The sequence below is a fragment of the Electrona antarctica genome (assembly GCF_951216825.1).
Source record: "Electrona antarctica genome assembly, contig: scaffold_200, whole genome shotgun sequence".
NCBI classification, from domain to species: domain Eukaryota; kingdom Metazoa; phylum Chordata; class Actinopteri; order Myctophiformes; family Myctophidae; genus Electrona; species Electrona antarctica.
In genome coordinates, this window is record NW_027637729.1 from 137,564 (window position 1) to 149,625 (window position 12,062).

General features: G+C 41.9%; 1 protein-coding gene across 1 annotated transcript; it reads left to right on the forward strand.

Moving 5' to 3' along the window:
• Window positions 1–497: 497 nt before the first annotated feature.
• LOC306918709 (uncharacterized protein) lies at window positions 498–8,531 on the forward strand (the record flags this gene model as incomplete). The annotated part of the gene is made up of 5 exons (XM_079531581.1): window positions 498–898; window positions 3,752–3,958; window positions 4,524–4,667; window positions 5,483–5,627; window positions 8,501–8,531. The coding sequence occupies exons 1-5, from the start codon at window positions 598–600 to the stop codon at window positions 8,529–8,531; spliced, it is 828 nt and encodes a 275-aa protein (XP_079387707.1). The 5' UTR covers window positions 498–597.
• Between the last annotated feature and the right edge of the window lie 3,531 nt (window positions 8,532–12,062).

Genomic DNA, 12,062 nt, shown 5'->3' on the forward strand with positions numbered 1-12,062 from the left:
CTCTCTCTCCTTCCATGAGAGCAGCAGCATTTGTTTGCACCATTCAACACCCTACATTACATTTACCACACATCCACTCACTTACACTACTGATCTACTGATTAACACAAGCCACTTAATACTTTAGTATTGTTTGATGCATACATTTATTATGTTGTAAATCAATCTTGGTTTGTGCACCTTTAAACAGCTGTGTGTCTTCCTCCTTTGTTATGGCCCAAGAGCCAGGTCATAACACTATCTATCTATCTATCTATCTATCTATCTATCTATCTATCTATCTATCTATCTATCTATCTATCTATCTATCTATCTATCTATCTATCTATCTATCTATCTATCTATCTATCTGACAGTTACACACCTCCACCACCAGGGTGCGAAAGGCATTAAGGCAACAGTGCCTGGATTCTTTATTGCGCATGCGTGAAAACTTTGACCCGGTCGGAAGTACTTGTTTGCATCACGTGGCCACGCCAGTTGTTTTCCACGGTAATGTTGTTGAACAAACATGTTGTCGTGACTCTCGGGAATTGTTGATATTTGTGCCTTTATTACACATTCTATATTACAGTAGGAACAGAAAGCTTGGTGGAAATGTCTCTTAAAGGAGACGAAAAGCGTCAAATGGAGTCTTTACGGCTGAAGATAAATGAACAGCTAGCGTCGGTGGGAGAGGAGATATTGTTTGTTGTGGACAAACAGCAGCGTGGCGCTGCTGATGTTTGTAGTGTGGAGCTTAGCGTCAGAGTGTTTGTGTTGGAGCGCCTCAGCGCGGTGGGAGAGTTCATGGTCAAACTCTTCCAGAGAGAGATGGAGACACTAGAAACTCTGCTGGAGACACAAAACAAACGGCTGGACATTGATTTTGATATGGACATCGATCTACACACTGCAGGTTAGTAGACTCTGAACAACACCAGCTTAGCTACAAGTAGCATTAAGCTAGCTGAACTGAACTACATTTACCAGTAGTTATACTAGCCCTGAAACATGTTGTTCATACTCCATATCCAACAGAAAAAAGGTGCAAAGAGGAATTGTAATTCAACGAAAAAATATGTAGGCCTATTATGTTACACAAAAATCCACTTGAATAATCAAACTGAAAAGGTCAAATTAATAGCTCCAACATAATAATAATAATTCGTATGCTAGTAAGTAGGTATGAAATAAGGTAAAAAACTGTATGCCAGCCTCACCAAACATTTTCCATTGTTCTCAAAAGGCATGTCAAGAGACTAGCCGCAATTTGCAACTCTATATTTTTTTACAATGGGATTAATATAGAGTTGCAATACCCTCCATTGACTCCACACTCATCATATTGCGTTTGCGATCTGCTGGTCTTAAACGACGTTAAACTCACCAACATTGCAGCTGTAGTCCAAACTTGAATTATGCTCTTTCAATCTGCCGAGCTTGTTTTTCATAAAAATCCCCCGTAGACATGTTATGAGCTACTTTCTGTCCAAAATAATCCACTAATGATATTCCTGCCGTAATATTCAACCTGCCGTAAAACAAGACGTGTGGGAGAGCGCTTGTTTAATAGAATCTTACCTGCGCAGGTAAGACACCCAAAGAAGAGGCCGACGCAGCGTGACGCCCCGTCACGCACGGCCTTCTATTAAACAAGCGCTCTCCCACACGTCTTGTTTTACGGCAGGTTGAATATTACGGCAGGAATATCAATTTTGGACAGAATGTAGCTCATAACATGTCTACGGGGGATTTTTATGAAAAACAAGCTCGGCAGATTGAAAGAGCATAATTCAAGCATGGACTACAGCTGCAATGTTGGTGAGTTTAACGTCGTTTAAGACCAGCAGATCGCAAACGCAATATGATGAGTGGGGAGTCAATGGAGGGTATTGCAACTCTATATTCATCCCATTGTAAAAAAATATAGAGTTGCAAATTGCGGCTAGTCAAGAGACCTTAAGCAGGCTACCCCACTTCCTCTCCCACTGAGCCTTTCAAAATAAAATACAATTCACTGTTCCAGACTCACTGCAGAGGAGCTTTTACTTTGAAGGGGAGAAATTATAAAGGAAGTGCAAAGGGGCTCACTAAATTGACATACTAAGTTTCTAATTAGAGGTGGAGGCTTCTATTAATCCAAATTATAACTATTTTCCAAAACAATATTTGATATATATGAAAATAAACATTATGAAAGAAGTGAACAAATAAATAAAACAAAAATGGCGCTAACACATGTCATGACACACCTGAAGCCAGTTTTACGCAATCGCTACATTTACATGGAAAACGTGTACATAAACATTCAGATTTCAAACAAAGTCCTCACCACATGTGCCACGGGTGTTAGAAATTTGCTGGTATTAGGGGCACGGTGGCACAGTTGGTAGTACTGTCGCCTCACAGCTAGAAGGTCCTGGGTTCGATTCCAGCTAGGGGCGCTGTGGGTGCTGGCGGCGTGTTTCCCCCTCCGCGTCATCAGTGCCTATACCCGAGGCGGGGTTGGCGAAAGGGCCTTTCTGTGTGGAGTTTGCATGTTCTCCCTTGCATGTTCTCCCTGTGTCCCCTAGGGTAGGTACCCTCACAAAAACATGCAGTAATCCTGGTCTCTAAACTGCCTCCCCCTGGCCAGCCGGGGCGCCTGATTGAGGGGTAAGGAACTGGTTGGAATAACGTGTTCCTTCCACGTGCTACGTCCAAACAAGGGAAACTCCCCCCTGTCAGGTGTAAAGGAGCAACTTGGACACTCAGGCATGAAGGAAGCATGAGTTCAAGTCCGTTGCTCTCCCCATATATGTGGACTAGGTTGGCAGAGGGTGTGTAGAGCCCAGGATCACATTAGATAATTGACACAGGGGTAAAAAATTATAAAAAAAATGTTTTTGCTGGTACAGCGATTAGCATTGCTGCATCCCGCGTTGTTTAATAGAAATGCCTTTTATTACACAACGCGGGATGCAGCAATACTAATCGCTGTACCAGTACATTTCTAACACCCGTGGCACATGTGAGTACTTTATATTGGAAATCTGAATGTTTATGTACACGTTTGCTCTGTAAATGTAGCGATCGTGTAAAACAGGCGGAAGTTAAGCCATGACGCTTGTGAAGTACGAGCGTCATGTGAACCATGGCTATAGTTATACTAGCCCTAGAATGTCTGTGATCATACATAAATTACATATATTCCTGTATACACAGCCATAGATCGGATGCCTCCGCTCCCAGTGAGCAAGGAGACATAAATGTGCTCCACGCTCCGGACAATATGTCCTCTAGTTTCACAACAATGTAAAAGTTCTAAGGGCGAGGGGTCCGGAATGACAGCTGGACTTCCCTTTATGACAGTCACTCGCAGGGCAGGGTTTTCTGCTGCAGCCTAGGCTCCAGAGTCGGAGGCACGGCGTGCAGAGTGCCTTTTTAAATCCATTCTCTGCAGCTGTAAGAAATTAATTAATATCAAACCGAAAGAGCGCGTATTACATTCTAAAAGACAAGTGTAGGTTACGTTAATGAAAAACACATCGGTGAAATAATGTCGGCATCGGTGCCACAAATGACGGATACATCGGTGAGACCGATGTCGGGCTCTACTCACAACGCCTTGCTCTGTGAGGCATTGTGAAGAGACTCGAGACATTTTTAAAACGATGGTTATCCTGACAAAACAAATAGGAGAATAAATGTCATCTTTGAGTTGACAAAAGCACTTTGAGTTGCTCTGCTGATGCTACCATCGCTCTCCTCCTTCTGTCTGTGTGTAAAGAGGTTTCATCTGAATATGAGGAGAGGAGATCCAGTCTGGTCCAGGAGGAACCACAACCTCCACAACATCAGGAGAGGAGATCCAGTCTGGTCCAGGAGGAACCACACCCTCCACAGATTAAACAGGAACAACAGGAGAGGAGATCCAGTCTGGTCCAGGAGGAACCACAACCTCCACAGATTAAAGATGAACAGGAAGATGAGACTGGTGAGTCAACTTTGACATTACTACGTAGGAATATGTGGTGCAAGACTCTCTCAGGTAAAACAAATGTATGTAATGTAATTATATTAGTGTTATTCTAACAAGACTAAAGAGTCATTCAGCAACTGTAACGATAAATATATAATTTATACAACGGTGGTACTGCAGGCTCCACCTGGGCAACGGTGGTTCTGCAGGCTCCACCTGGGCAACGGTGGTGCTGCAGGCTCCACCTGGGCAACGGTGGTTCTGCAGGCTCCACCTGGGCAAACGTGGTGCTGCAGGCTCCACCTGGGCAACGGTGGTGCTGCAGGCTCCACCTGGGCAACGGTGGTGCTGCAGGCTCCGCTTGCAGCTTGAATGGCCCTCCTAAAGGCCTCACCATGGGGTTGTTGGGCTTCCTCCTCACAGAAGACACAGGCAGGGGCGCCAACCCATACTGCTCCCGGGTGCCGTCCACATTCCGGCTATCAACCGTCTCTCCGGTGGTCACCAGATTATTCCTGGTTGTTCAGTAAACCCTTTTTGAATGATAAGTACAAGTTGTTTCTACTGGTGATTTTCACAGAGAACCACAGGGAGAGGTCTACAGTATCTAGAGAGATGGCCTCCAAAAGACATTCAACATTGTCAGAGGAACAGCCAGAGGTGGACCAGAGACGTGGACTGTTTGATGCGAAGATGCAACCTGTAGTAAAGTTGTACCGTATAGGTATGTGCTGTTTTGTTTACTTACTTACATAAAGGGATATTTCACTTTCAAAATAATTGTGGGTAATGTTATCGTCTACTCAGGCTTTTTGTGAACACTTTGGACAGTTTTGAATTTGCTCAATTCAGTATTTAGATATTTTATATTCATTTTTATCAGACAAGCCCATTGTAACTTCAAACTCCATTTAACCATCGTAGATACACAGAAAACACCCATCCCTGGTTCTAGTGACTGATATTGTCCTTCCTTAGAGAGGGACAGCCATAGCTGAATGGGTAGAGAGCCCGTCTAGGAAACAGAATGTACCACAGTGATGTTGTTAGGTCTGCAGTGGGTCCCAGGACCCATGGGTGGGAGTCCTAATATAAATGGTATTTTTTGTTGTTTGATATTATTAATATTATTATTATTATTATAGTATTATACAAATCATGCATCAACTAAAGATTAAGACCTGGAGTCACCACTACACACTATGTATTATTGGAACATGTGTGTTGAAACTTCCAACAACCAGTTTGAGTTTGTGTCAATTGTTTTCAGTTTTCTTTTCTTTTTTTCTTGTAGTGTAATTTTGTCATAACCTTCTGTTGAACACTTGTTACTTATTCAAATGCAACATTATAATCAATACAAACAAAAGATGTCTTCTAAAATCTTTACTTGGACAAGTAAGTAAATGTTCTTGTCCAAATGACAAGTGGCTCAAAATGTAATGTCAAGCAATGAAAACTGTCTTTGATTATAAATGGAGAAGATGATGTTCCTCATTAAACATTAAAGTTTTTTCTCTCTTTGTGTCTTTTTTCTAGTCGTCCCGCACCTCCCTGTGTGTAAAGAGGAGGTTTTCACTGAACAACCGGAGAGGAGTTCCAGTCTGGTCCAGGAGGAACCACAACCACCACAGATTAAAGATGAACAAGAGGAGCTACTTCAAAGACCAGTGGAGGCTGATGGGTCAACGTTGACATTACTAGCAGTGAAAAGTGAAGATGATCATGATGATGAAAACAGAGACACAGAGCCTGTAGCCGGCACCTCAACTCAGCACATGAAAACACAAGCTGATGTAGAGGACTGTAGAACATCACAACCAACTGGTGATGACCAGCTCCTCTCGTCACACTGTTCTGAATCTGACACTGAAGACAGTGATGAGTGGCAGGAGCCCAGTGAAGGTCAGTCCACTTTAAACACACTGAAATCACACAAGACACAACATGTGGAAGGACAAAGATTGTCTTTGAGCAGCAAGCTTTCCAAGGACCTGAAATCATCAAAACAAACTCACTCCATGAGGAGCCACACAGGGAAAACACGCTTTAGTTGTACAGACTGTGGCAAATGTTTTAATCGTAAGGAAAATCTGACGAGGCACACAATGATTCATACAGGGGAAAAGCCCTTCACTTGTACAGTTTGTGGTAAAGGCTTTATTCAGAGTGGTGATCTAAAAAACCACATGAGGACTCATACAGGTGAAAAGCCCTTTACTTGTAAAGTGTGTGGCAAAGGCTTTGCTATGAGTGGTCATCTAAAAACACACATGATGACTCATACAGGGGAAAAGCCCTTTACTTGTAATGTGTGTGGTAAAGGCTGTCTTCACATCGGCAATCTAAAATTACACATGAGGACTCATACAGGGGAAAAGCCCTTTACTTGTAACGTGTGTGGTAAAGGCTTTGCTCTGGGTGTTACTCTAAAAACACACATGAGGACTCATACAGGGGAAAAAACATTTACTTGTAAAGTGTGTGGCAAAGGCTTTGCTATGAGTGGTCATCTAAAAACACACATGATGACTCATACAGGGGAAAAGCCCTTTACTTGTAACGTGTGTGGTAAAGGCTGTCTTCACATCGGTAATCTAAAATTACACATGATGACTCATACAGGGGAAAAGCCCTTTACTTGTAACGTGTGTGGTAAAGGCTTTGCTCAGGGTGGTCATCTAAAAACACACATGAGGACTCATACAGGGGAAAAGCCCTTTACTTGTAACGTGTGTGGTAAAGGCTTTGCTCAGAGTGGTGCTCTAAAATCACACACAAGGACTCATGAAAGGGGAAAGCCCATAGACACATGAGGACTCATACAGGGAGGAAACCCTTTAGTTAGTGCCAAATGCACATCTGAGGATAATGAGGAGGAATCATACAGGGAAGAAGTGGTTAGTTGTAATAGTAATAAATGCACATTTTCCCCATGAACCCATTTGAGTTGACACATCATTCATTCTATTCCAGGATGACAATGACCGATAGATACTAAAGCAGTGGAATCACATAATCTGACAATAGAGCGTCACAGTCCCGCCCCTTTCAGAACGAAGAGGGCACCAGAAGATAAGTTCCCATTAATTTCCCCATAGATATATCAAAACGTATTTATTTAAAGACCTTTTAAGCCTCGGATAAAGCCAACTCAGATTGTGACAAATCATGACAATGACAACAAATGTTGGTCCGGACAAATAATTAGAAATAAGAAAAACTCAAAGTGTTACCCTCCCCTTTTTTCTTCTAATTTGTTTGGCCCAATTACTTTTAGTTTATTGTTATTATTTGTCACCATCCGAATTTAAAGACCACCACAATTTAGTTTCTTGTTATCTTTTTGTATGTAAAACCTATACAAACATGGCAGATAAAGTTTTTGTCTTTGGTAGATTATTTCTCTATGGTAACACTGTTTAATTATACCGTTGGATGTTTCAGACGTTATACCTTTATACATTTGGAAACTCAAAACAATTCAATGGCAACAGAAGGTTTGGCATTGGCAGAGATTTGTCACATTTGTTGTGGGTGTATCCCACACATACTAGCATGTTCATTGTCAGCGTGTAGATTCATAAACCAAGTGTGATGCTATTTTCCTGCACATTAGATTTGTTTCTTCAGTATTTTGGTTCTTTCTGTTTTCTTTTTTTTCAGGATTTGGAAAGTGAAAGTGGTTAAATGTGTCTTGTGTTTTATAAATATTGAACCAATGTTAAAAGTACTAACAAGAGCTTGTGACTAAATAAATAACTATTTTGCGTCTGTTGGAATGAAGGTTATTTCATATTCTGCAAACTGCCTACAACTGCTACAGTTTTTCTCATTTTTATTTTATTTGTTTCTTTAACCTGTACTACCTATACTCAAGGTATTATTGTTATTATTTTAATTACATCCATTATTATTATTTGTTGGTCAAGTCCGATGGGGCAAAGATCCCTTATTGTTCGTACAGCAACGCAGATCGGCTGAGGCTGCCAAAACTTGCAGTTCTGGCTTAACTGTGCAGTCGTTTTTTGCCAAACTTGGCAATATGGTAGAGGGCTATGCTACTTTAAACGGTGAGGCCCACAACCATTGGCCAAAGGGTGGCGCTTTAGCACTCAAGTGAAATTTCGAATATAAAAAAGGTATAGCTCATGAACCTGACAGTCAGCGGACTCCCTCTTTACCAAGCGTTTCCACCTTGTAGGTTCTGCCTCGCGTAGAACATGCACGCCCGTTTAATCTAACGTGATGATGTTTATGGTTGCTATCGGAACACGTTACTAACATGTTTCAAATGGACAGATCTACAAGATAACAGCGTGTCTGTTGTGCACCGCATTACACTTGTAGATCAGCTTATTTTGGCAAGCAAGCCCCTATACGATGGATCCACTTGTTAATAAAGTAGCAATCTGTAGGATATCCTTTTCTCACGTATAATGAGAAAGAAGTTAATTGATTTAAGTTTGACCTCAAGACTAAAGGCTAATACAACTTGGCAAGAATATTATAAAAGCCATTTATATTGAACAATTGCTCACTCATTCCCCTTTGCAGATGTAGTGTTTCACAGGTAGCGGGGATTTAACCTGATTGTGCCAACAGGGCTGAGTCTGATTGGCAGGGCTGTTGTGGGCCGGGTCTTGATATCTTTCATCAGAGCTTATGATTATTATTTGATTAATATCATATCACTGTCGTATGTCGGAATGACTGGGGAAATGGATCAAATCTGGACACACAACACAGCTATAATTTATTTGTCAGATGGTAAGTCCACTGATGCGTTCTTGTGATGATATGATGATATGTCGTCATGAAATATTAAATGATTCACGGGACATTTGGAGTTACCGAGGCATGCATGTCTGGCGTTCATGTTGTGATCAATATACAGTAGCCTACAGTATAGCCCTATTGGCCGATCAGCCTAAGTTTTAAGTCATGCTCTGCAAGCCAGCTCTCCTCCAAAGGTGAGATATGAGCAGGCTGCCTCATTGGGAACAGATGCACGACCATTTTGTCGTGGTATTTATATAAGTCACACATTCTACAAGCTTTGAACTGAGCAGATTGAGCAGATTGGCCAAAACAGCTTTAAAACGGCCACATTTTGCATTTCTTTCACCATAGTAAATGCTACTTTCATGGACTTTTACAGACGGGTAAAAGGGCAGGGGCTGAAGCCTATGCACGTGCCTTCCTTTTCTTAGCGGTCACCAGCGGACCTAGAATACAGTACGACATGAAGTGACCACATTTATACTCCTGTTCACTGTGAGAAGTGTTTTGGGGGTCTTCTCCTGGCTGGCAGGCCGGCCGGAGGATTGACATTAAAGATGTGGATTGATCCATCATGACATGCTGTGGTCTCACTCTTTCTACCAACACCTCTTAGTGCGGCGACACATTCCCATGATGACAGTCTGTTAAGATGTGATCTTTATTGTCTGTATATATGTAAATGATAAACCCTTATTCTGAAGTGCCACACCGGAAGTACCGGATATGCCTGTTACCCAATGTGTATATAACGACGCTGCTAATAAAGATGCTTGAGTTATTATGGTCACGAGCTGAATGTAAGTGCTGAGTCCTCATTCTTTTCCTCCGTTATGTTTGTTTAGTCCGACTAGTTCCAGGCTATCTAGACTCTTCCTTATCGCTGTAATGGCAGATCTGCTAACACAGTCTATACAGAGTATCTGGTATTTTTGCGTCAAATGTAATTCAAAAAATTTAAATTTTACAGAAAATATACAATATTCAAAATTGGCCAAATCGTCACCTATCTAAGAAAGGATTAGAAATTAATTTTCACAAGTTATTAAGGGGCCAAGCTAAATGGCCTATGGTCCCTTATTGTAGTTGTCTGTTTTTTAAGGGGCCGTGCCCGAAGTGCCTGGCCCCTTAAAAACAAAATTGCATTTCTGGCTTAACCGTGCAGTCGGTTTTCGTGAAACTTGGCAATATGGTAGAGGGGTATGCTAAACGATGAGAACGCAAAGCCCACGGCCATTGGCCAAAGGGTGGCGCTATAGCACTCAATCAAAAATGCAAAATTTGAACAGGTATAGCTCCGTTTGACCGTCAACAATAAAACTTGGATAGACATATAAGTCTCCTCGTGTCGAACAACTTTCGTGTTCTCACTTTTGACCTCTGACCCTGGCTAATGCTGCATTCACATGGAATCAGTCAAGCAGTAGATGGCAAACCGTAAGTCATTTTAGTGGACGGGAGCAGGACGGTAAACGGAACAGGACGGCACGGCAGCCTGGCAGCCAGATCAGGTGACGTTAGCGGCAGACGGCATCAATGTTAAAATATTTAATCTTTTTACCGTGCCGTCCAGCAGGTTTTGACGTTTGCCGTCTACCGCTTGCCCGATTCCATGTGAATGCAGCATTAGATCACCCACTATTTTGAATTATACATATTTTCTTATGTCAGCGCTCCAGGCCAAACCATGCAGTTGGTTTTCACGAAATGTGGAAATATGTTAGAGGGCTATGTCACCCTGCTTAGACACAAAGCCCACAACCATTGGACAAAGGGTGGCACTGTAGCACTCGATTGAAAATCAGGCATAGCTCATGAACCACCAGTAATAATTACTAGGTAATTAGTACTAATACATAGATAATAATTTAGACTACCTGATGTTGGTGTCCAGTTATCGGTGGTGGACAAAGTAGCCTACGTATGCTCAAGTATTCATTTTAATGACAAATTAGTGAAATTACAAAGTACCTTTTCCATTTAATATCAATGCATCATGGATTCAAATTGTCAAAAGTGTGCAAATAGCTTATCTATCTGTCTGTCTGTCTGTCTGTCTGTCTGTTGTCACAGCCCCTGTAGTTGGCTTACTAGGGCCTGTGTGTATTCCTATAGGCCTAGGTCTTTGCTTCCCACAGGTCCTGAGCAATTGCCAATCAATTGCCTGGCCAGTGGTCCCAGTGTGTTCTATATCTGTTGTATTGTGTTTTTATATGGACATAGTGTTGGGTGCTGGCACATATGCACACTTGGCATCAACGCATGGTGCTGTGTTCTGGCACACTATACACTGTCTTTCTTTTATCTGTATTGTATTGTATTGCATTGTATTGTACTGTATGTGTTATTGTATGTTTAGTTTTACTACCATTTTAAGAGCCTGCTCAGGGACTACAGATGTAAATTAGCTTATGGCTAAAACTGAAATGTTGATTAATGAGCATTGTCCCTGTCAAATAAATAAATAAATAAATAAAGGGCTGGGAGTTGGCCGGCCTAACTCAATTAAATTAAATTCATAGGAGCTTTATTGGCATGAGAAAACAGAGCTGTGTTATATTAACACTTTGAGTAATACTATCTTGTGAGACTATAAAAGATTGTGCATTTTCTGTCAGAGATAGTTAGCCTATACATCCGAGACGTTTTATACATTTGAAAGTTAACAACAGTATTTCAATGTTTTAAACATGTTATAGGCCTAAACATTTGGTGGTTTTCAAACTCTCCTTGGGTGATTGTAATCCGTGCAGGGAAGTACATGTCTCTGATGTCTTGGTGCAGTGGACAGACGGTTAGGAAGTGTAGCTCAGTCTCTACCTCGTTTTGTGTGCAGTGTGTGCATAGTCTGTCTTCTCTTGGGAGCCAGGTCTCTCTCTCTCTCTCCTTCCATGAGAGCAGCAGCATTTGTTTGCACCATTCAACACCAGGGCCGGTTCTAGGGGGGGGCAGGGGTGGGCATAGCCCACCCAAACGTGCGTCCTGCCCACCCAATGTGGGTTTGACACCCCACCCGTGCCGGCGGAGTCGCCCCCCCTTACAATTCTGTCTGCCCACCTGAGTGGGGCTGGCTAAATCCGGCCCTGTTCAACACCCTACATTACATTTACCACACATCCACTCACTTACACGACTGATCTACTGATTAATACAAGCCACTTAATACTTTAGTATTGTTTGATGCATACGTGTATTATATCGTAAATAAATATTGGTTTGTGCACTTTTAAACAGCTGTGTGTCTTCCTCCTTTGTTATGGCCCAAGAGCCAGGTCATAACACTATCTATCTATCTATCTATCTATCTATCTATCTATCTATCTATCTATCTATCTAT